The sequence below is a fragment of the Solanum dulcamara genome, chromosome 11 (assembly GCF_947179165.1).
Source record: "Solanum dulcamara chromosome 11, daSolDulc1.2, whole genome shotgun sequence".
NCBI lineage: Eukaryota > Viridiplantae > Streptophyta > Magnoliopsida > Solanales > Solanaceae > Solanum > Solanum dulcamara.
The window spans coordinates 55,979,816-56,004,891 of record NC_077247.1 but is presented as its reverse complement, the minus strand read 5'-3'; the positions used below and the strand labels follow the sequence as shown (position 1 = coordinate 56,004,891).

The 25,076-nt window shown below is 29.2% G+C and overlaps 2 protein-coding genes across 3 annotated transcripts; one reads left to right on the top strand and one right to left on the bottom strand.

Annotated features, from left to right (window-relative positions):
- Positions 1-11,351: 11,351 nt before the first annotated feature.
- Positions 11,352-12,787, top strand: LOC129873642 (uncharacterized protein At5g65660-like). The gene is made up of 2 exons (XM_055948770.1): positions 11,352-11,755; positions 12,358-12,787. The coding sequence occupies exons 1-2, from the start codon at positions 11,528-11,530 to the stop codon at positions 12,589-12,591; spliced, it is 462 nt and encodes a 153-aa protein (XP_055804745.1). The 5' UTR covers positions 11,352-11,527; the 3' UTR covers positions 12,592-12,787.
- Positions 12,788-20,511: 7,724 nt separating this feature from the next.
- Positions 20,512-22,364, bottom strand: LOC129873688 (transcription factor bHLH93-like). 2 transcript variants are annotated; one of them, XM_055948826.1, is made up of 4 exons: positions 21,786-22,364; positions 21,545-21,709; positions 21,077-21,244; positions 20,512-20,708 (listed from the first exon to the last, which is right to left on the bottom strand). In XM_055948826.1, exons 1-4 carry the CDS (start codon positions 22,341-22,343, stop codon positions 20,622-20,624), a joined length of 978 nt encoding a protein of 325 aa, XP_055804801.1. In that variant the 5' UTR covers positions 22,344-22,364; the 3' UTR covers positions 20,512-20,621. The 2 variants fall into 2 exon arrangements, with proteins under 2 accessions (XP_055804801.1, XP_055804802.1); XM_055948827.1 differs by having other exon boundaries at positions 21,545-21,706.
- Between the last annotated feature and the right edge of the window lie 2,712 nt (positions 22,365-25,076).

The following is a 25,076-nucleotide window of genomic DNA, read 5'->3' as shown; positions in this document are numbered from 1 at the left end:
GGGCTCCCTCCAGTTGGTTCCAAACTTGTTTAAATTTCCTAGTGCTCCCAGAATCTTCTTTTCCTAATTTAAGATTAAAAGCAGAGTGTACGGTAATGGAGAAATCATCCAACTTATATAGAAGATTCAGCCAGTTTAATTTGAAGTATATTGATTTACCGTGTTTACCAGATAAATTAAGGTGAGAATATGTATTAATTAACGATTAACTATTGTTTTGTAATTACGTACACAAATTATATTCTCACTAGGTTGGTACAACTAGTGGTGGTGAGAAAAAGTTTTCTAATTTAGAGGAATACAAACAATTTTAGTTGTAAAAGATGCACCGGGGAATCAGGAATATGTGGTAATTAAAGATTATTGATCTTAAGTTTTTCTTAGTTGCGCCATCATGCAGTAGATAATTGATTATTGATGTTTTAAAAACAAACCACTTGTCATTTTGAAATTAGTGGCAATTATTGACGAAGATGGTTTATTTGGAAATTTGATTATAAAATATATATTTTTCCACACAACTTAACATAATATACTACGACCACGAGTATTTATATTTATTTTTCCAAAAAATATGTCGCTGTATAGAACAATATCTTTAAGCATAAAATAGGAAGACGTCAAACTAGACCCATCAATCGTTGCTAAAAATCAAATTGAAGTATAACGATAAGATTAAAATATTATACATTAGTTATCATATACCAGAGGACTTTTTGAATAATACATTATATCCGCATGAAACACGCCTAGAAAACACCCTTAACCTTATCTAGCAAACAAGATTCCTTATTAAGGAGAAAATTTGATGGCTTAAATACAACAAACATAAGATGATACACCTATAACTATTATCAGAGTTCTTCGCTGGTCCCAATTGGGTACAAAATCGTTTTGTTAGGAAGTAATTTATCTTTCAATATGGACTTTTCGATCCAAATTTGAATGTAATTGGGCTACAATATAAGTATCAAACACGGAGTGAAAAACAAAAACAAAAAACAAAAAAAACTTCATGCATTGAAGCCAATCAATCCTATTTAAGTACGCTTAAACAGAAGATTTAAACATTAGAATGTTTTATACATTGAAGTTTCAATGGTTTAAGTATATCATTGGTTGCTCGTTGAACTTACGCAAACAGTTCAAAATGGACAAGTCTAATATTGAAGCCAAAGGGCACATGTATATACAATTCTTCAATAGGATTGACATGTTTTTAATTAAATATTTATTTGGCAAATGATGCCTAAAAGAAATGGCATTCACTAGCCATCTGCTTAAGTCTCTCGATTTTTTTCTTTCATTTCATCTATGTCTATCTTCACAATCTGTAACTCTCCTTTTTATTTCATATCTTTAAATCACTGTAACTAAAAATGATATTCTATGAAAATATATTTCATAGTTTTTCATATAGTTCCGTTGATTAATATGATAATGAATATCAATTTCAGCTCAAAGATAGACCCATAGACCTAATGATATACATGGTATGGTATGTATACTAGCATATGTATCTCAAATAAATGGGTTTTAGACACATTGATGCAAAAAGATTCGGGAGAAGATTTAAGAAATTTTAAGAAGAGAGGGATTTGAAAATATAAAATTATTTTAAAGGAAGAGTTTTTCGGTTATGAGATGCAAATTTTATAGCCCAAAACATGTGTAATGGTTATCGGGTGCCAATTTTTAAACTTGAATTATTTTGTGCCATTTAATGACCTCACTTATCATAAGGTGCCAAATTTTCAAGGAAAAATTAGCTAAATACACATCTTATTTTATCATAATTTTCAAAATTTTCAACTATTTAAAAAAAATTCAAAAATTCCATCTCGGATACATAACTCCTCACTCTCCTCCCCTCTCAGATACATCCTTCCCCTATGAATCCGGATGTCCTATCCCCTCTTTGATATATCTCTATCCCTTCTTTGATACATCCCTCCCATACATCTCTCTCCTATATTTTCGAATGTCTGTTGATGTATTTGAAAGTCCAATTACCTATCTAAAATCCATACATTTTAAGAATTTTTGAAATTTTAAAATAAATAGAGAAATAATGTAATTATGAGAGAGAGAGCCCAAATCTCTTTCCGTTTTCAAAGGCCTGAAAAATGTCGAGGTCCGTATTCGGCATTTTCCTGGATTAGTTCAGAAATTTGACGGGCCGGAGTCTATTTAGACCCATTTGATCAGCCTGAGAATATGGCAGATTAGCCTTGGGCAAATTTGGTTCGCATTCTTTCGGCTATTGGGAAAATAGAGCTGCTAGTTCACTAAGAGAAAACTTTCAAAAATAGCAATTATTTGAAAGATAATTAGGCACCTTAGCTCAAGTGTACCTAATTACATTTCATAGCTATAGTTTCAATTGTTATGTCAATTTTCGTTTGTAAATTTTGCTGCATTATACAAATTGGGCTTTCCTGTTTGTATATCTCGCTGCATTATACAAATTGAATTTTCAGAGAGAATGTATATACAAATACAAATTTGCTTTAGAGATTTGTATATGAATCCCTAAATTCACTTTGCATATAAATACAAATCTTTAGAGAATAGTATATATGCCTCCACGGATTTGTATATGAGCTCCGGAATATACAAATATCAAAGAAAATATAAATTTGCTTTAGAGATTTATCTATTTGTTTCTAGATTTGCATATGTGCCCCCCGATTTATATAATAACAGATTTCATTGAACTGTAGCCAATTTGCATAATTTTTTGAAACTATAGCTATATTAAATAATATACTAATAATATTTGTCAATTCACGTAATTTCCTATTCACTAAAACTAATTGATTATTGGGAAAACTACACAAATTGGACCTATTAGACAAAATATTTACCCACATTGGATTCAATCCAAATTATTTACGCGACTGCATCCTTCTTCAATTTGCTGAACCACTGCTTCTTCATCCTTGATACCATCGAAGTATGTATATATTCTGATGGCATCTATATACTTTGATGGTAGCAGTAATTGGATGGTCTTTTCACTGAAACATTACATGTTATATGTATACTCTAATGGTATCAAGGAGTAACTGAGTAGTGTCTTCACTATAACACTGTTTCTTCCTCTTTGATACCATCAGAATATATATATATATATATATATATATTCTGATGGTATCAAGCAGTAAACACGAATTAATAATTAAAAATAGGGGGTATGAAAGTAACGGGATAGTCACTTATAAATAATTTCCTTTTTTGGGAATACACATGTTATTTCCCCTTGATTATTGTTAATTTGTACTTTGTAATTTTGTAATATGTAAATTTGTAATCCATTTAGGCTCCAAGGTATTCCATTAGTATTAAAAAATTAAGAGATTTATCATTTAAAGGGAAACAGACTATTCAACAATTTTCTATTTTATTTGTTGGAAATTATTTTTACTATTATTGTTTATATAGATTTTTAGTGTATAAAAAGGTGATGCGTAAAATTAGGTTTGTTTCTTACTTAAATTCAATCCAATCCATCTATTTTAACATTTCCTAATTAACAGTGATAATCGCATTGAGTATTGCTTAAGTGTTTACCATCTTTAGCGACACAGAGAGAAAGTTGCTTACATTCTGTATAATTTAATCGAGGACATTATTACAATAGACCTTATTACTATTTAAAAAAACGATCATGGTGAATACTTAACCTCTATCAACAAGGTATGGTATAAAAATCAAACAAGATTCTTTGACCATTAATCAGTTCTTGAAAAGACTTGGTTTTTGTAAAATTGATTTCATTTTCACAAGTAATTAATATCTATCTCGGGTTTAGTATTGAGAGGAGAGAAATATCTACTCGATTTTTTCTGCTGTCCCATCTTGTCTAGTGTCTAGAAAAATATGTGCAAAAGTAAATACAAACTTCTCTTTTTGTTTCCTTCAGCTGGAGTCCAGACACTGACTACCTTTTCGTTTGCATGCACTATCACCGGTAGAAAATTGACACGCACAATATAATATGTAGCTAATTACATTATTATTTTTTTACTATTTTTCAAATTATAAAAATTTCTTAAAATTAAAAAATTTCGGATACATCAGCAACAGGCATGCGGATATATAAGGGAGATATATATCAAAAAAATGATATAAATATATCCGAAAGAAGAGAGATGTATCCGACATGGGATAGATATGTGTCAACTAGAGGGGAACGATGTATTCCAGAGTGGATTTTTGTAATTTTTTTAAATGGTAAAATATTTTAAAAATTCTGATAAAATAAGATGTATATTTAGTTAGTTTTTTCATAATATAATATGCCTAATTAAATATCCTGAGGTTCAATTTTTGGGATTTAATTTATTTATGTTGTGCTATATATTGTGTTTAAAATTTTAATCAGATAACGAAACTTAAGTGCGGTTCATACAAATCTTTATAATAATTTTAAGTTTGAAGTAGAACAGTTTCTTCTCATTGCCCAGCATTCTGCTCATCTCTCCTGTACTTTTTTTTGTCTTTTCAAAGTGGGAAAGATAGAACAGTTTACTATTGTCTCAGCACTGAATTGAAATTAGAGTCTAATTTTTATAATTACAATATTTAGGTATATGTCCTTAATTTTACTAAGGACTTTTTTGTCTTGTACTATTGGGCCCGTCACATCTAATAATAGTGTGAAAAGAACGTAAGAGTCGCCTTGAAAAGTAAAGCAGTTTCTCTTTATGTCTGCACTTTATATGGTATCATTCATTATTCCCCTCATACAAATCCCAACTTGTCCTCCGATTTGATTAAATAATTCTATCCTTAAATATGTGTCACGATAGGCCACTTCTAGTCTTCTATAATGTCTCTATTACACACAAAGGTGAGGCGGAGCTATGAATATAAATTTATAGGTTTTTAATTATAATTTTTATATTTATTACCTTTAGATCATTCACAAAATTTAAGCTTAAATTATTGAATATTATTATATTAATAATTGATGATAGACATAAAGATGATAGACAGGTTTAGAAAGCGGTCCTTAATATTAGGAAAAATTACTTTATTGAGTGCTTTTAAAAAATTAATTACTGATTTTAATGATATTTTTTATTTATTATCATTTATAGCAATACATAACAATATAATGATAAATATACACTTGTATTAAAAGTGAATTATGCATATAATATAAATGTATTATAAGTATTTTAAAATATATATTATCTTTGTATAGTAAGAAACTGACATAATGTATTATAAGTTTATTAAAGTATGTGATAAATGTATTATCAATCTATAAAACTTGTATTATATGTGTTTTATAAATAGTTTTCCGCAATATATATTAAAACTGTATTATAAGTGTTCAGTAAAAAAAAATATTGCTATAAATAATAAATATTTTCTTAATATTGTATATTTACGTAAGTTTCCTTAATATTATCCTATAATTATAGAATCTTGCCTTTTTAACTCTCCTTTTCTTCTATACTGTCACTTCAAACACTAAAAGTTGGCAAAACCTCTACAACTCTTGTTCCATCTGATTTTGAGAAAGTTTAAATTGAACTATCGTAAAATAGTTCCATGAGTTCATAAGTTGGATAAGGACAAATACTTGTAGGGATTATGATGGATTTGAAATATTATTAATCAAGCTAAATTGACTTTAATTTTCTTAACAAAAAGCTAAAACTTAGAATAAAATAAAGTTCCGCTTGATATTTATGTCGCTTGAGAAAGCCCTTCGAAGGGATACATAAAAACAAAGAGAAAAGAGAGAAAATTTGATCTTAGCCAGAAAAAGAAAAAGGATAATCTATACTCCCTTCAGTTCATTTTTTAATTGTCGTACTTACTAGAAATAGTTAATCCAAAATAATGATTTTCTCCATTTTAATTTTTGTGATGTTGTTTGATCGAATTCAAAATTTAAAAAAAATAAGAAAAGAATTTTAATAAATAAAATTATAATTAATTACACGTTTCTACTTTTATTTTAGGGTAGGCAGAGACATACGTCTCTTATTTATTTCTTTTTCCGGTTTCGTTTTGGGAATTTGGACTTTACGGTTTTGTCGTATTCTAATGTTTCAAAACTAGTTAAATACGTACGTGAATTGTCACGTACAGTTGTAAAGTTATGATAGCTGTAACGCCTGTAACTTGTAAGATAAAAAATTCCATTTTAGCTAGATACACTTTTATTAGGGTGGGCATAATTCGGACAAAATTGTAATCCAAATTAATTTTTGAGCTTTTTGTATTTTTTGATTTAGATTTTCGGATTAGATATTAAATTGGATTTAGATTTTTAAAATTTTTGATTTTCGAATTTGCTACTTTGAATCTGATTCAAAAGTATAAATTGAGATGCATTTACTATCGGTGTTTTTTATTGCCATTTGAGGAATTTATGGCAGTGACATTATGGAAACATATGCCAAAAGCATCAAAAGCTTCAAGCAGCGGATATGTAATTGATCATATATATATATTTATATCATGGTATGCAAGCAACTTTAATAGGTTGAAAACTTGACATGGATAAGACAAGGAATATGACTGATCAGAAAAATTCCTAACGTTTTACTCAACCTTTCTTGATTCAGTTGATTGTTTAATTCCATGAGTTGCGGCGGCGTATGTAACGGAGTTAAAATGCTCATTTTCAATGGTACCACTAGCATCAGCCAAAGCATATAGCTAGGACAATAGAGTAGATGATCAGTTGTGGACCTGTTATGCAAGTGCCATATGAATTCAGACTTTTGTATTACTGGATAATATAGTATAAAAGTCGAATCCAGCCAATACTCTTAGAACCGACTTTTGATTGTCAATTAATGTATATAGCAACAGAATTAGATTTTTCACTAAATGATCCGATAGAAAAATCAACTTAATAAATATAATTTTCATCAAAAGGATGTCAATTTAGACTTCTTAAATAAGATTGGATCCACCACTGACGGCAAATATCTTACTTTAGTTTATGAGTTTCTTTTTCCTTTTAGACATCGAACATTGAAATTAGAAAATACGTAGAACTTTTGTCACAGACGTTTCAAACTTGAATTCCTTAGTCTACCATATTCAAAGTTTTTCTCTCTCTTATGAATTGTGGAAACTTCACTGTTTCGTCTCGTGGAATACGTTTGTTAGTTAAGGATATCAGTGAGGTAATATGACAACACTGTTAGCTAGGCCACACTAGCTTAAATAAACACCTCATGCTAATTACTTATACGATGACTTTGATAAGTGTGCTAAATTATATTTAGTACTAATTTGGAGACAGCGGTACGTATCCTTATCTCATATAGCGGTTTGAGATAAGAACAGAAGAATTGGATATATATATGTAGGGAAAGCCGTGCACTTCTAAGAACGAACTCAAAGGGTCACACAACTCTTCCACCGGTGAGTACATACGAAAAGAATATTTTATTACTGATCTCTACTCTTTTACTTGTATGCTAACAAAATACTAGATTTCTTCATGACAAATGTAGTTGAATCCACCACTCAAAAATACACCTTAATTCTCTTTTTTTTTACGTTTCATATTTAGAGTCCGTTTGGATAGGCTTAAAAAAGTAATTTTTATGTATAAAGTGCTTTTAGAATTTTGAAGTACTGAAAGTTATTTTTATAAATAAGCAGTTGAGTGTTTGGATAAAAGTGCTTATGATGTGAATTTTAGGGTTAAAAGAATAAAAAAAGGTAGTTTGAGAATTTAGTTAAAATATAAAGGATATAAAAGTAATTTCCATGGTCAAAGAAAATGACTTTAAGCACTTTGGAAAAAAAGTTAGAAATCCTAACTTTTCAATTCTGACTGACTTTAAGAACTTTATGGCTTAAAGTCAGCATTAGGCAAACACGTCCAAAAGCTAAAAAGGGGCTTTAAGTTGGTTTTGACCAACTTAAAGCCAAACCAAACGGGCTCTTAAACTATTGAAGTGAAGTTTCATACTTAAACTATTATTTATTAATTTAAAAAACACACTCTCTCTTTTATTCTACTCTCATCATGGTATGTGTATTACACTCTTTCTTTTATTTAAAAAATTTATCAAATCACACTCCACATGGACAAAACATTCCATCTTAACAAGAATTAAATAAGTTATTAGAATTAATTAAAATTAAAGATTAAAGTATTGTTATCTCCTGTCCAAAAAAAATTATAAAATAAAATATAAAATATTTTTCTTACCCCACTCCACCACTTTCTCTCACCATACCTCCTTCCATTTTTAGTTTATTTTTATTTATTAAATTTCTTTTATAAAAGTTTTAAAAAAATTCTTACTTCATCTCCCCCTTCCAAATAATAATTTAAATATTTTTTTTAAAAAAACCCGCCCCACCTAACCCTTCACTTTCAATTTTTTTCTTATTTTGTGTTAGATATATACATATAATTTTAGGAAAGTAGCTTTTACTTGCGATAAGACTTTTCTTAAAATAAACTTTTATGTTATATTAGGTACGCAAGTAGAAAAAAATATTGTCCTAAAAATATATGTTCATTTCTAACACAACTGAGAAAAAAAAATATTAAAAAAAAATATAAATTAAGAGAGGAGGGTAAGATGAGGTGGGTATAATTTATTTATTTTTAAATAAAAATAATAACATTTTTTAGGAAGAAGTGAGGAAGGGGTCGAAGTATTTTAAAAAAGAAATTTTAAAAAAAAAAAAATAGACGAGGATTGTGGGGGAAGGTGGTGAAGTGTGTGAACAAAATATTTTAAATTTAATTTTTTTAAATAATTTCTTTTTAAAAAAAAGTAATTTCTTTTATAGAAAAATAATTTAAAATTGTATTTTGGGATATTTATTTTTTTAAAAATAATTATATATATATATATATATATATATATATATATCTTGAGATATTTTTTTCATCATGTTAATATGATAAAAATTGAAATTTATAATATTTTTATATAAATTTTAAATATTAAATTATTATTTAAATTTATCTAATTCAATTTAACTTTAAAAATCAGGTGTATTAACTTTCAAAGCGGAACAAGATTACTGTGTATAGTGGATTTAAGAGACTTGAAAGCAGTAAAAACGCATACCTTATCAAGGTGATAAGACGGGAAAGACGAACAGTTCATGTCTTATGATGTTTCTAGGAAGCCGCCCATGTGAATAGATCTTTGGAAAATTATTGGAGGACTAGAAAGCAAATTTATAATTTAAATTCTAAGCAATAGCAACAAATAGAGAAAATGACAAAAGTAAAAAGATGAGAAAAATATGAGTTAGATTTTCTAGTAAAGGGCAGTTCGTTGCACTAAAACTTTTCTTATGTGCAGGGTCTGGGGAAGAGTCTGACCATAAAGACCTATTGTACGCAGCCTTTCCTTGCATTTCTGCCAGAATCTGTTTTCAAGGCTTGAACCCGTGACCTCCTGGTCACATGACAATAACTTTATCAGTTAGATTTTCTAATATCTATAGATAAAAATAAATAGTGTGAAACGTCTATATATCTCCTCTAAAACTATTTTTCCTCTCCTAGGCTGATTGAGTAGCAACATGGGCACAGGAAGAACGAAACTTAAGAAAAGGCGTTATATAGTTTAAGAATATATTTGGATAGACTTATTTTAACTATTTTTCAATTTAAAATAGTTATTAATTTTTTTTTATGGTATTTGGGTAAAATAAAAAAGTGTTTTTGAAAACTCATTTTTAGTCAAAACAGCTTAAAAAAAACTTAAAGTGAAAAGTTGAGATTTCTAACTTAAAAAATACAGCTTGAAAAAAGTTTATTCAAATAGACTCTAAGTTCATATCATGTTAAATACTAAATTTAAGGAGTAAGAAAGAGGTAGATTATACGCTACTCAACGCATGGCAAGATCTAGGAGGACAGGAAAATGTTCACTTGAATCCTTTTGACAAAATAGGAACATATATAGAGATTGACTTAATGGTTTAAAAATTCATAATTCACCCAAACATTACAAATTTAAATCTTAATTATTATATTTTTGTTTTTCAATCCTTCTTAAAGAAAATTCCGAATCCTCCTATATTATCTCAAGTTTACGTCAATAAAATGATTCGGAGTCTCCGAATGCGGAACCGGCAATGGATCGAAAAGGACATTACAGAATTCCATTTGTCTGTTGCCAGCTCAGTGGCATTTCCCATTTTCCTGTTTCCACACTGCAGACTTAAAAGTTTGTTCAACTCACTTTCTAAAGTTTTCTTGGCGCAATTTTTTGTGGAGTTTCGTCTTGTTGTCACTCTTTAATCGAATTTTATGAAATTAGACGAAAGCTTGGCATATGTTTTGTTATACCGAACATAATTTTTGCTTTAACATGTGTACTGAGAAGTATATCAAAACATTGAGTAATCAGCAACCATGCCTGAAGCAGAGTTTTAATACCTTTTACCTCAAATTGTAAATGGCATGTGTAGCACAAGTGCTCCACCACAAAAATCGAAACAAATAGATTGGATCAGTGGTGGAATCAGAATTTTTAGTAAGGAGATTTAAAATTTAAAAAAGTAAATTAATGAATTAATCAAAGAAATTTGATATGTATTAAATATAACAAAAAATTATTTTAATTATATATAAATATATAATTTTTCGTCCAATAAATTCGAATGACATAAGATGGCTCTGTTCTTTGATTAGGTGTTTGACCATGACTTCAATTGCAAAATTAAAGTCATTATTTTCATAATTGAAGTTTTGGCCATCATTACTTGCAAATATTGGACTTTAGTACTACTTTTTCTTGATAATGCGTTGGAACTTTTTTATTTGAAGACGCTTAATTATAAACTATTCATAAATAAATAAGAGCCCGTTTGGATGAGTTTAAAAAAATTAATTTTTATGTATGAACTGTTTTTAGAATTTTAAAGTGCTGAAAGTTATTTTTATAAATAAGCAGTTGAGTGTTTGGATAAAAGTGCTTAAATGAGAAAAATTAAGTGAATTTTAGAGTTAAAAAAATAAAAATGGTAGTTTGGGAATTTAGTTAAAATATAAGGGATATAAAAGTAATTTCCATGGTAAAAAAAAATGACTTTAAGCACTTAGAAAAAAAAAGTTAGGAATCCTAACTTTTCATTTTTGACTGACTTTAAGAACTTTCTGGCTTAAAGTTAGTATTAGGCAAATACTTCCAAAAACTGAAAAGGGGCTTTAAGTTGATTTTGACCAATTTAAAGCCAATTCAAACGGCGTAATCTTTTACTTATGAGGAAAAAATCACTTCAAAAGGGACCCAGCACTTGCTCCGTACATTAGCCGGGACAGCGGACGTACCTTTATTGTGTACACATCTTTAGGCTTCTCAAATTTATAAATTCTTGCCTACTCTGCCTCACAACTCCTTTCAGTTCTCTCTATTTCCATTTCCATTTCTTTCTCAAATTAACCACAACTTATATTTTATTTTTAGCATCAGTTCCATTTTTTCCCCTCGAAACTAAAGTTGCTTCTTGAACTGTATGTTGGAAGGAGAACATTCGAAACATTATCGATAAAGAAAGAAGAATGGAGAATCAAAATTATCCACCGCCCCATTCGGACGCGTCGCGGCCTTCACTTGGTTTCCCTCTGGGAACTGCGCTTCTATTGCTAATAATTTTCAGCTTGAGTGGCATCTTTTCTTGCTGCTACCATTGGGACAAGCTTCGCTCTCTCCGTCGATCCTTCGCCGACGGTACAGATCTCGAAGCCGGCGGAGACCCTTCATCTTTGAAATCTAAACGAGCATACATGGTAAGATTTCAATATTTCCCCCTCTTCAATTTTTATAACTACACAACATAAATCAATTACTAACACTGGAAACTGTTGAAACAAATTAGTTGGATCCGCTATATGAATCAGTTCTATTTGAATTTATTGTTTCGGTAATGGATATATGTAACTTTTTTTCCGGAATTTTATTTCAAGAAATTATTTGGATAGGGAATTGTTTTAAATTTCAAAGAGTTATTTTCCCAATTTTCATTTTAATTCACTCATAAAAATTCGAAAACAATTTCAATTTGCATTAAGCGTATTTATTTACAAATTCAACCTAAGTATAAATGACTTTCCTTTTTTTTTTTTGTGGTTAATTTCACAATTTTTATGTGGAAACGCCCACTAAAATTGCCCTCAAAAGGAAGTTTCATACAAAATACATAAGGAAATATGGAATAGTGAGCTTATTTGAAGTAAATTTCACTTGATTGTTCTATTGCAATACTCTTTTTTCCTCTGGCTTGGAGTTAAGTGCTGGCAGAATTCATGTAGTAGCTATACACAATAAAGCCTAAATAGTATTTGTTATGTCATGGGCTATTGCTGATTATTTTGGTTGCTGTGTTTTATAGAATTGTAAGCAAAACCAAATCTCAGACATGCCAGCAGTGTTAATGCCTGGAGATCAAGTACCCAAGTTCATAGCATTGCCATGTCCATGTCAGCCTCTCCGACCAGACAAGGTACTTGCAGAGGTGAAGCAGCAGCCGTCGTCTCCTATAAAGCCACCTCCTCATATGCCAGTGCCAGTGCCAGTGTCAGTGGATGTACCTTTCAGTCAAATTCGTACTACTTTTTACTTGTAAATATCAATGAAATAAGAGTAATTTTCCAGTACATTTTTACTCTCGAGGCCGGGATGTCGTATATGAAATCTTTTAACGGTAATTTGTAGTAAACAGTGATGTGCTCGAACATAGTTTCATATTTGTATCTCAAAAGAAAGGTAAAAATATTCTTTAAAGGTACGAAACCTTTTGAAAAAATTATATGACTTTGATTCAACATGTGTTATATCACACCATGTTATGTTTGACTTTTTATTGTTACAGCTCAATAACTAATATCGACGCACATAAGAATGACAAGTGATGATATGGGTCCAATTTAATGCCTTTTGCCTGTAAAGAGTTGATTTAGTACCCTTTACCCGAGGCTTTGTAGATTTATACACAAAATTGAAGCTAATGAACTTTTGATCATGACCATAAATATTAGAATAATGTGAGTGTGACACAATAAATCTCTTGATTAGTTTATGAATCTCGGGGATGGATATATGTATATATATACATATACATATATATATATATGAAGAATAGTCAGAGGAAGAGATTGTTGGGTATAGAACAGTATCTTTAAACTATTTTAGTTCAATAAATTATTTACTTATTAAGAAGGTAAGAAATGAAAAAAGAGAAATGGAGAAACGTAGGGAACTAGCCAGGATGAATACTCGAAACAAAACAAATAAATTCAGGAAATGTCAGCTCTATCAACTCTTACATTATTTAAACAAAATCATAACCCTCCATTCCTTTTTAATTGTCACACTTTTTTTTTGAGAATATTAATATTTTAATATGTATTTTTAATCATATTAATTTCAAAAATTACAATTTATAGTATTTTTCACATAGTTTTTGAATAGATAAATTTTTATATTAAAACATCAAATTAATGTAATCTAATTTAATTTTAAATTTTTAATCAAATTAACTCTTGAAAAATGTAACTGTACAAAGAAAAGGAATGGAGGGAGTAACTCATACGAACGAAAAAGAAAAAAAAAAGATACTACATATGCACCTGAGATAATTCAATCTTCGCTGTAATACATTAGATCAAGATTTGGTACTAATGAAATTAATTTTTTGTATTGATAATGCATGTATAATTTTTTTGCATCATTTAATTAATATGATATACAATAATAGTAACTCTTATGAGCAAGTAAGATTTGTTACGTGAAATATAGAGTAATAATAATATGCTACTAATCATAATATGATTTTCTAAAACTACATATATAGTTTAGTTCTCTTAATTTAATACATATAGCATTCCTCTACATTATTGTCATAGTTTAATTGTTTGCTTTAAGATAATCAACTTGCATTACTATTTCAATACTTGCGGTTATGTTGTAAATAATTGCTACACTATTGCTATAGTTGAATCGATTGCTTTAAAATAATCAACTTACATTACTGTACTTGGGATTATTTTTAAAACAACTTTGATATAGCAAAAAAGTTACACTATCAATAAATATATATTATATTGTTAATTAAATTTACTCCATCAAAGAGTGAAAGCGACAACTACCAAATAAAGTTTTCATTTGTATTGACCAAAATGAGAAATCTCCAACCCCATAATTCCACTTTTACCACTCAAAGATTTCCTCTTCTAGCAGATTCGTACTGTCTTTATCATACCATTTATGCGAGATCTACGTAGTAATAAAAGATCGAACTTCGAACTTCGAACTTCTATTGGAGTAAAATTTGAACTTCAAGAATATGAAAATTTTAATTCATAATGAGTGACAGTGAAATTTGAACTTCGAACCTCGATCTTGTTTGATATCATATTAGAGTATGTTACTATCTCATTTAAAAAACTTAAAGTATCATAGAGAACACACATTTTTTTAATTAATTAATTATATCTTTAACAAATGACACATACTAAGGGTTATCAATTATCATGTCAAAAAATAACTGGCAAATGATCCATCCCAATCCCGGTCTCATCCAATCGATTCCCCCCTTCACAACCATTACACTTCAATATGATAGTAAAGTCATAATGTTCATATATTTTTCAATTACTCATCAATTGATTGAGCAATAGTAACAATCGACTAATGGACTGTGTGATCATTAACGCAAATATAGTAAACCGCACAAAAGAAGATGACTAGGAGCAAAAGTAGAAAGTAAAGGGAGATTAATAAGACAGGTGGAGTGTGTATTAACCACTTTTTTTTTAACCCTGACCTAATTTTTCTGTAGAATGAAAGTGGCCCTTTTGTTGTAATTTAGTTCCACCTTCCCCCACCACTTAACCATGTGCTTCCGTCATTCGTAATGATTTTGCACTTGTTTTTCTCGTCTCTTTTCTTTCACTACACTTTCGTTTTTTTCAACCTCTCACTATCAAGACCGAACTTGCTGCTCATTCTCTTATTTGACCTTTTTTGTTGGATAAATTTTTTTTATTAGCTAGTTTTTAGAATTAATTATATTTAATATTAATTTGTTTAATAATATTAAGTTTAGATTTATCCATATTCTTGATTTATCGGATAAATTCATAAATAATTACTTTTCAGATTTATAAGTGATGAAACTATTAAGTGTTAGGGTTTAGACCTGATTTTTCTATAATATTTGAGTTTTACTTTTCTTAAAAAAGGTCAAGTATTATCATAATTGCTTTTATTTATGTTTCCATATCTGGTTATTATTTTGAGGAAAAGTTTGGATCTTTATAGATTGAAGATCATTCTTCTCCTATGAAAAAAAATACAATATCATCCACAATATAGTCATTAAACAATTTCTTTTTAGGGAGAGATTTATTCTCAACTGTTTTAATATTTTCATTTATATTAATTTTTTCTTCATATGTTGGCATATTGGCCAAACTATACAAAAATATTATACTTTTTATTATAGTGTTATATGTTGTCTGATTTATCGCCAATATAATTTATAGTTATAAGCTTTCGCATGACGCTCTGAATTTTTTGAATGCAACATTAAGAACTCCTTGAGAATGGCTATTTTCAAAAAAAAACTGAAAAATAGCTAATTGTGGCTATATCTACTAATTTAACCCATACAAAACCTTTTATGTCGTTCACACTCCAAATTGATATTCAATCTGCATTTCATGGGAAAGTGTTATAGTACCGACTCTTGTCCTTAATTATATTGAAATGATCTTTGAGGAACTCTCAGTCGTAACTAGGTTTTGTACTTGAGATAGGCCTAAGCTCATTTTCTTAATTATTTTTTTTTTTACCTTTTCCAAGCTATGTACGAAGAATGAAACAAATTGTCAATATAGTCCACTGCCATAGTGCTTTCCAACTCAGCTCAAATATGCAGCTGCAGTTTCCTTTATCAAGTTGAGAAAAGATTTAGTTGGCATTCGTTGAAAAAATACCATCAAGTTGAAATATGTGAGTATCTCATGTGCAAGCTTAATTATTTTTTTTTATCGCTAAACACGTCAAAATTCCTTCTATAACTTAATATCAAAAGAGGCCGAAGTCCCACAATCATTCAATGATATTAAATAATAACCTGCAACTAACTTTTACGTAACATAATTGTATCAATACTTTTTATATCATTAGTGCATAAAATATAAACCACTACAACAATGTTAAAGGAAAAGAGAACACTGTAGGATTTGAAAATGTACGGATGTTAAGTAGAGCAGTTTGCCCTAGGGCACGTTGTCTGCTACAATCCCTTCTGGAAAATGACATTTCATGGGGCAGATACTAGTGCCAGACTGCCAGCGTTAGTGACAATATCAATAATGTTTAAATCACTTAAACATTATGATATTAAGTATGTCATCATATTTATGTGATTATAAAATTTTCAAAACTTGTGATCAGTGATTGATACGGAGTTCTATCTATAGATTCACGGATTTCTGAAAGTTTTAATTTATACCTTGTATAGGTATTGCAAATTTCATTAAATATTGCCAAATATTTTAATATAAAGTCGGTTACTATTGTATATTAATTAATTTGATATTCCTATTAAAACTTATAAACTTTAAATATTAAATTCGCTATGATTTGTGATTATTAAACATATCTTCATATTAACGCCTAACATATTATTGGAGAAAGCACGACACCTGAGCCTCGTATTATAATTTCCGGTATCATGCCTAGATCTAACACAATAGATTGTAGCCAAATGATATACTAGATTTACGTACGTACGATGAACTTGGGCGTCACCGTTGGTACAAATTATCCACGAAAATTAATTAGTGGAAGTCCTCGTAAATTGGTTCGGTACCTGTCATAAAACATGCATAATTAATTGGATAATGTTTCTTTGTACTTTTTTTTTTCACTTTGACTTATTATATTTGGACTCAACACTTCATTAAAAAATAATAATTGATATAATTATTTTATCACAGTATATCTATTAATTGATGTTTAATATTAATTTTTGAAAATGATTTCATAACATGTAATTAATACTAAGGTTCAATATGTAAAAGAATTGTGTTTTCTTAATTTACTTTAGATGAAGAGTAAAAATAAAAATTTATTTTTAGAATAATGAATAAGTAAAAGTGAATGGATAGTATTCATCGTTCACTCTCGACCTTGCTTTTGTTAAATGTTGTTCCTGTGACTCACTGCAATTTGTATCAATTTAAACCATGGAATTCTTTTTTACCTTCTTTCTGATTCTACATTAATTTAATTAAATTAAAGTTGCTTCTAATAGTGGAGCAAGATTCTAATTAGTGGGCTTAAAGCCAATCATGAAATTAGGCAGATAAACATGACAACATGCAATTTATTTATTTATTTTGATTATAGCTATACCACAGGCTCCTTTATAGTAGACGCCCACATTAGTGGGTTTTATCGATTTGTCACGCAGTCCCCATTGTTTTTAACTCGCAATAGTATTATAATAGTTCTATGATCTCCTTCAATATGAGTAGTACAACGAGAAGATATCCTTTGATCCTCGTCGTATATGCATGATAGTTCCCTTGTAAGATGGTCACTTGGGAATTTTTTGCAGAAGTCAAAAAAAGGGGATGCCTAATGCAGAAGTCAAAAAAAAGGGGCTGCCTAATGCAGAAGTCAAAAAGGGAGGCACAACTACCTTATCAAATTGTCAAAAGCCACGGCTATAGGCAGCTGTTTTGTGTTGAAACATGATAACGCGTAAAAAAATTTCACGCGTTTTCTTCTCCTATAAATAGAGGGCCTTCTGCCCTCATTTAAATCATCCTGAAATTCCAGAAAGAGAGAGTAAGAATACAAAGAGAGTTATACACCAAGATAAATATTGTAGTCTTGAGTGTCCTCCTTAGTAGTTGTTCCTTTTACAATAGAGAAGTGTTAATTGTTGTTTTCTCCTTGTATTTGAGAGCTGTGTACTCCATATTTTTATAGTGAGATCCTTCTACCCCGTGGTTTTTCCCTTCTATCATTTAGAGGGGTTTCCACGTAAAATTCTCGTGTTCAATTTATTTTCATTATTTTCATCATATCAAACTTTAGTTGTGGTGCTTTCTCCCCCCAACACTCTTTACTCTCGGTATTTCTAGAGAAGTTTCAGATCACTATTGGTGAAGAACATATTTAAAATTGAACTGATTTGAGTCAAGTATGTAGCTAGCTCAATTTTCTTTTTCACCCATCAAGTCCAAATTAGTACATGAAAAGTTTTGTCAAAATTATTTTCTATGTTATAATAGGTAGTTATAATTTATTTTTTTTAAATGATGTACGATATGAATTTTGTTTGATAATTAAAAAAGAAAAAATTGCACAAAATAGATTCAATAGTAAGTCTTTTTATCATATTGGAACAACTTAAACTATTCACCCTTTATAAACTCATGACCCAAAATATTTATCCTCTTACTCCACTTTCTTCCTTTTAATTTCGCGCATGACGTCAAATCATTGATATGCAATAATCCTCTTTGATATTCCATTGGTATATTGATACCACATCGATATCATATAAGATTTAGTTTAATTATCTATGATAATTTGTCGATATAGTGATACCTTATCGGTATCATATATGATGGAGTTGTTTTTAAGAGATAAGAATAAAATAAATAAGGGAAAATTATTAAAATCACAATCTTATTTATTATTAAACTCTAAATTAGTAAATATATTTTTTGTGATAATTTGTCGGTATAGTGATATTGATATCGGTATCATATAAGACTGAGTTTAATCCTCTGTGATACTTCGTCACTATATGGATACCCTATCGATATCATGTAGGGTCATTTTAAAATTAAAAATGGAATATTAAAGTAATGAAGCATTTAACGGTAAATATTTTCCCTTTTTGAGATATAAATATTTTTTTCCCATAAAAAAATTAGTATAAGATAACAAATAAATAAATTAAAACTTGATATAAGGTGAACAAGTTGGGTTATGCCAATTATTTTGAAATCATTTAGACTCAACCCGTCTCAGGTCCAAATAGCTATTGCCTATTGAGTAAGTTTGGACAATTAACACACTCATTAATTCGGAGGAACTTTTATAAAGCATACTAGTATATTTTTCTAATAATTATATATTTTGTACGAGTTGCTTTTAGATATATTTTATTTGCCTCTAGATATATTATATTTGCCTTTAGATTATAAGAACTAAGTTATCACTCCATGTAAGAAATAACTTGTGGGTTATGAACTCTATAAAGCATAACATTCTGAAATTGAACTTATGCCTCTATCGTCATAAGTTCTGTGGGACTAAGTAATACATTATAAAGCAAAATGTGTCAAGAAGTGCTGAAAAACTTGCTTTGCTAATCACCATCAATGGCAAAATGTGTCAAGAACATCTGAGAAACTTGCTTTGGTATCACTGTCACAAGTACACAACAATGACTCATAATCTGAAAGATGCCATTCATTGATATACTGATTTAAATATTATTTTTCTCCATATAAACAAATATATAATATACGTTCAAGCGTAATGTATAACGTAGTGCATCACACGGGTACATATACTAGTCAAACTAACGGCCCTAAGACATCTTTAAGAATGACCCTATATTACTTTGTGATTTGGATGATAGTAAACTTCTTTATTGGGCCCAGAAATGGAATTGTATGCATGAGCTGTTGGAGGCCCAAATTGTCAACGGATTTTGAACTCATCCATTTCATGCTACCAGTAGCTGCTTTGGTAACATGAATCCCCACGACGTAGTATTGTTTTATAACCAAAACATTTTTATTTAATTTTTTTAAAAAAAGATCCCCAAAATTATCGCAACTATTATGTTTCTACAAAACTTTTTCTCTCTTCCCATGCCATGAGAACACGAAAGTTAACATATAGGCCTTAATATTCCTTTAAAAAATACTACTAAACAACACATAGTTAATTTTTACTTAATATAAGGTCAAGCAAAAAGAATCTTAAATAAGATCGAGAAAGCATTTAAGGCACATCCACTATGACATATCAAATGGGCTTATCCAGACCTAATTGGGCCCATGCAAGTTCGACTCGTAACAGAAAATGTAGATCCGTTTCGGTAACTGGACGCAAGACCCAATTGGAGCGGGCCATTTTATTTCCGACACTTCTTATATATTTACTACTTGTTAAAGTGTAGATCATAATTAAATAAGAATCTACCCCCCCCCCCCCCAAAAAAAAAATAAAAAAAAATAAAAATAAATAATAACAAATCAAATCAGAAAAGCTCAAATTATATCGCATTTCAACTCAGAGAATCTAAGAGTTTACAAATTGACTTCTTTTTTTTAGTGAATCTGCTGGGCGGGGTTTCTAGAACGAATCTTTTATTAAAAAATAAAAAAGGAAAACGTCAAAAATAAGCGTACAAGCAAGGGACCTCAGCTCCACCTTCTTAATTTTTATGAGGTAAGGATATTGTGGAGTAGAATAAACTAATTAATTAATAAAGAGAACTCAATTGGAGAAAGATCATTAACATTTATTTAATCGATATATACTCATTGAACAAGAGACCAAATCTCTTAACACATTCTTTGAGCTTAGTGTCCAAATGATCATTCTCGACAACTATAGACATCTTCCTCCATAACCTGCAGTTTTGAACAGAGCTTGCTTCACGTCTTCAGAACTCAAAATTGTTCGATGCTCCATTGCCTATCAAAATAAATAATGAAACAAACCGATCATTTAGTAAGTATTTGACTAAAAATTGAAAAAATAAGTATATGAAGTTGAACTAGAAACATAAATATATATGGAAGCAAGTTGTATAGAATAAACAGCAATTTAATTAATTAGGATTCTATTCGATGTAAAGTGGGATTCTCCCAACACCAAAATGTCTTTCTAACGAGCTGGAGGAAATTCATCGCAGGTACAACAATTAATTAATAGGACAAATGATTGTTTTACCTATTTAAAATAAGTGATCAAAATAAACTAAGTTAATAACCAAAAATATGTTATCCGACTTAGGATTTTGACGAAAAAGAGCTAGGTTAAAAGTAGAAATGTAGAGATACCTCAGAACAAGAAGCTCTCATTGAGAAGTCACTGAAACAGCTGACAACACATTGTTGTACCTCAAGCCCTAATGCTTCCATTGTGTGTACTGTCGATAACAGTAAACCTGGCTTCGTTGCGCAATAGATATCTATGTTCGTCTCCTCATTTCTCCTTTCAACATCAAACTGCAAAAATAGGCCAGATCTTTACACGAATAGTCTGAAAGATTTGCTGTTTATTTTTTCTAGCCGATGCATAAAAATCTTCTAGCTATTTTCAGTTTAATCAGGGGAGTTAATTACCCTCACCACAAACGGACAAATATATAGGACAAAGATCATTAGAAACAGTCTTAATTTACATATATTATTCTAAATAATAATAATGTACAAATTATTCCTATCTCCAGAAAGAAATCAAACAATCATTATATTATTTGAGGTACATGATTTTATATAGGATTAATTAATAAGTAAAAATTGTACCTTTGGAGGATTTCTGACAAGTGCTTGATCAGGCTTTAGCTCCTTGAAATTTCCCAGGAATTTTATGTCTTCCATTTCATTTTCTTGACGCAACCTGTTGATTTTATCTAAGAGCTCCTTCATGTAATCAATCGTATCTCCAAGTATGGATGTTCTATCCATCTGCTAATTAAATCAATTCAAATAGCTAATAATATATTATAATTGTAATTTAATAAAGAGAAAATAATTAATTAATCACCTTGCTTATTTTGGGTACAACAGATCTAAGCATAGAAAGTCGGTCATTGAGTCTTTTCCTTCTCCTCCTTTCTGCCATTAGATTCTTAGAAGGCTGCCCCTCTACCTTCTTCACTTTATAATTACTCTTCTTTTCTCCCACAATTCTTGAAGTGGCTTCTTCCATTTTCACCACTTTGTTAATATTGTAGCAACTAATTAATGACTCTTCATAATGCCCATGAAAATCATTACAAAAATGACCAATTTCTCCTTCCACTACTTCAATATTATTAGTATTATTATAAGCAGGAAAAGAATCAATTAGTTGAGATGGGGCAGTGAAAGACTGTAGAAAAGGGTAGGAAGATTCTTGGAAATTAGGACATGGAAAGTAATTGGATTGTGAAGGAGACATCATGAGGCCCAAAAGGGAAGAATTTGAGGCTATAAATTCTGGATTTTCTTGATATAAAGTAGGTGATTCAATGTTCCATGCATTTCCAAAACTGTTGTTCCAATTTTCTATACTTGGACCAACTATTAATTCCTCCAAAAAATCCTCTTCACTGACCTCCATTTTTTCTCTCTCTAAAGCATCAAAAAGTGAATAGGGAGAGGCGGCGTATAGCTAAAAAGAATGTAGATATAGACAAATCAAACTATACTCTTGTTTTTTCAATTAAAATAAATGTTTTGGTAAATATTTACCTTCATCGACTTAAGTTTACAACAAATCAATAAAATTAATTTTTATATATTACTTAATTATGTTTTAATAATAAATATGTATTCAAAAGACACATGCATATCATACCTTCATTGTTTTAATATCCATATCTGATGTAGGTGTACTTTTACCTGAATATATTACTTTCTTAATTTTATTTTTAAATCTAGAAAAATAATTTTTTAATAGACTAAAAAGAGAAAAAATATCATATAGAAGTTATACAAATGAAATATTCTTATTAGTACGTTTACGTATTTTTTAAGTTAATCTAACCTGGAACATATATACGATCATAATTAAATCTCAACTTTTTCTTTCGGGACAAATAACAACATAATTAATTTTATAAATGAGGTCAGGAAAATAAAATAAAATATACACAAATTTTGTTTTTATACAGTACAAAAGTTATTTTTCATAGACAACTTTTATCTAATTTTCCTGTGTAATGTATAGGAAAGGCTTTTTCTTTTTCCTTCGGTATTCATATTACTCTCTTCATATAAAATAAATGATCTATTTTTTTTATTTGTTTCAAAAAGAAGAGTATAAGATTAAATAATATTTTGATATATTTAATATAATTTTAATTTAAAATTATTAAATTAAAAAATTATTTTATTTTCTTAAATTTCGTGTACATATTAGATTACGGAGTATTTTGTATCTCGTTTTGTGAAGAGTGTTCCCTATGGTAGAGGTTTAGTATATTAAGGTCATTTTCACATAAATCCGTAATGAGACAGTATGACATATTTTAATCCCAATGTTTGACCCATCAGTCTCTGTCTGAATCGAAAAGGATACCTTCGAGCCTCTCGTCTGCCAACTTCCTTTGCTTATTTTTGCTTCTATCTTCTATGCTTATTACAATAAAAATAAAATAACTTTTTCCATGATAAGACTATTGCCTTTTTCTTTTTCTAATTATATTTATGGAAAGGATATATTTCACGTGATGATGCAAGCAACACTTTTTTCTAGCACCAACATATATAACATGCATAGGCTAAATGAGTTATTCATAACTTTCCTGCAACAAACAAATTTTTGTCTATCTTAAAGAGATTTATTATGGGTTGTAAGCGGTAAAATTTCATGTTTGTTTCATTTGAAATAGATAACATATTTTACATAGTTAAATTATTCATTATCTATATAATTATAAATATTTAAGAATACTTATAAGGGTTTTTAGAAATTTAATCGAAAGTATTTAACAGAGATACTTTATTATGTATTTATATGTATGCTCAATTAGAATAGATCGTATTTGAGTGTGTAAATGAAATTCACATACAAATTGAATTTGAAGAGTTGTTATGTAATCTGCCTCTTGTTTTTTCTTGTGACAGAGAGTTTGCCCTTTACTAAATTTAGGTCTGGGCTTTGAGTAACCTATTTTCTAGATGGATAAGTATTTCATATGTGTGAGAATGATAATTTCACTTGCAGCTAGCAAGAGTAAAAGCAGTGTCAATACACTGATCATATTGTTCACATTATTTTTATCACAACAAACAGCTTGGTCTTATAATCAAATTGAATTGTTAGCGCTCAAGAAATCAGATCAACATGTCAAACTATTTATTTCAGAACTCATAAAGTTTAAATCTTAGCTTTGAGAGAAGTTGTTCATTTTACCAACCAAGCCTAATGTGAGAATTAATCCAAGCATTATTTCATGAGATACAGTTTTTGGATAATGATTACACAATATAAATTATTCATTTTATTTTATTTTATGTGGAACCGTTTAACTTGATACGATGTTTAAAAAAAATAAAAAAAATTGAAATTCGTGATTCAAAACATTAATTCTTAGATACTTATATGGTGTAAATCATTTTATAAAGGATTGAAGAGAAATTTTAAAGTTATATTATTTATAATTATAATAAAATGATATTTTTTTAAAAAAATTAACTAAAAATAAAAAAATGTCACATAAAATGGGATGGAGGGAGTAATATTTAATTTCTTTATTAATGCATAGTAATTACTTCTTTTTTCACTGGTCATTTACTGGCTATAGAAAGCATATGGGAATTAAATCCCTCTGTCAATCCACAGCAATATGCCTAACAACTGTCAAAACCGTCGTTTAGTCCTAATCTAATAGATACCTTCCGTAATGACTGAGCTAAAACCTGGCTTTTTGTAAGAAAAAATTATTTTGGACCAATCCGATATCCCAAATTTATTTGTTTAAGAGAGTAATTTTTTTAAAAAAAATCTTATAATTTTGAAGTAAAAATGTGTAGAATGTAATAAAATATTCTTTTTAGTCTTAATAATATTAAACGTGCATATGCCGTTAAAGAGTTAATAAAAAAACAAAAAAAAATTAAAATATAATTACAATGAAAATTAAGATAAATATATTAAAAAGACGACACTAGCAAGTATACGGCTTTATTTTATTACTTGTAGCAAGAATTTGGTGAGCTTGAAGGTAAATATAGCGCCGATAGCCTTTTAAAGTTGAGACATGGCATGTTACTTACTCATGGCTCTCTTCTTCTTTTATGTGATTTTTCTATTTATAGAGAAGGAAATGTTTATCCGAATAACGTTTGC

Coding starts and splice junctions, on each gene's coding strand:
- LOC129873642 (XM_055948770.1), top strand. CDS start 11,528: ATGGAGAATCAAAATTATCCACCGCCCCATTCGGACGCGTCGCGGCCT. Junction 11,756..12,357: donor AATCTAAACGAGCATACATG/GTAAGATTTCAA, acceptor TGTGTTTTATAG/AATTGTAAGCAAAACCAAAT.
- LOC129873688 (XM_055948826.1), bottom strand. CDS start 22,343: ATGGAGGTCAGTGAAGAGGATTTTTTGGAGGAATTAATAGTTGGTCCA. Junction 21,710..21,785: donor TTGTACCCAAAATAAGCAAG/GTGATTAATTAA, acceptor TGATTTAATTAG/CAGATGGATAGAACATCCAT. Junction 20,709..21,076: donor TGAGAGCTTCTTGTTCTGAG/GTATCTCTACAT, acceptor TTATTTTGATAG/GCAATGGAGCATCGAACAAT.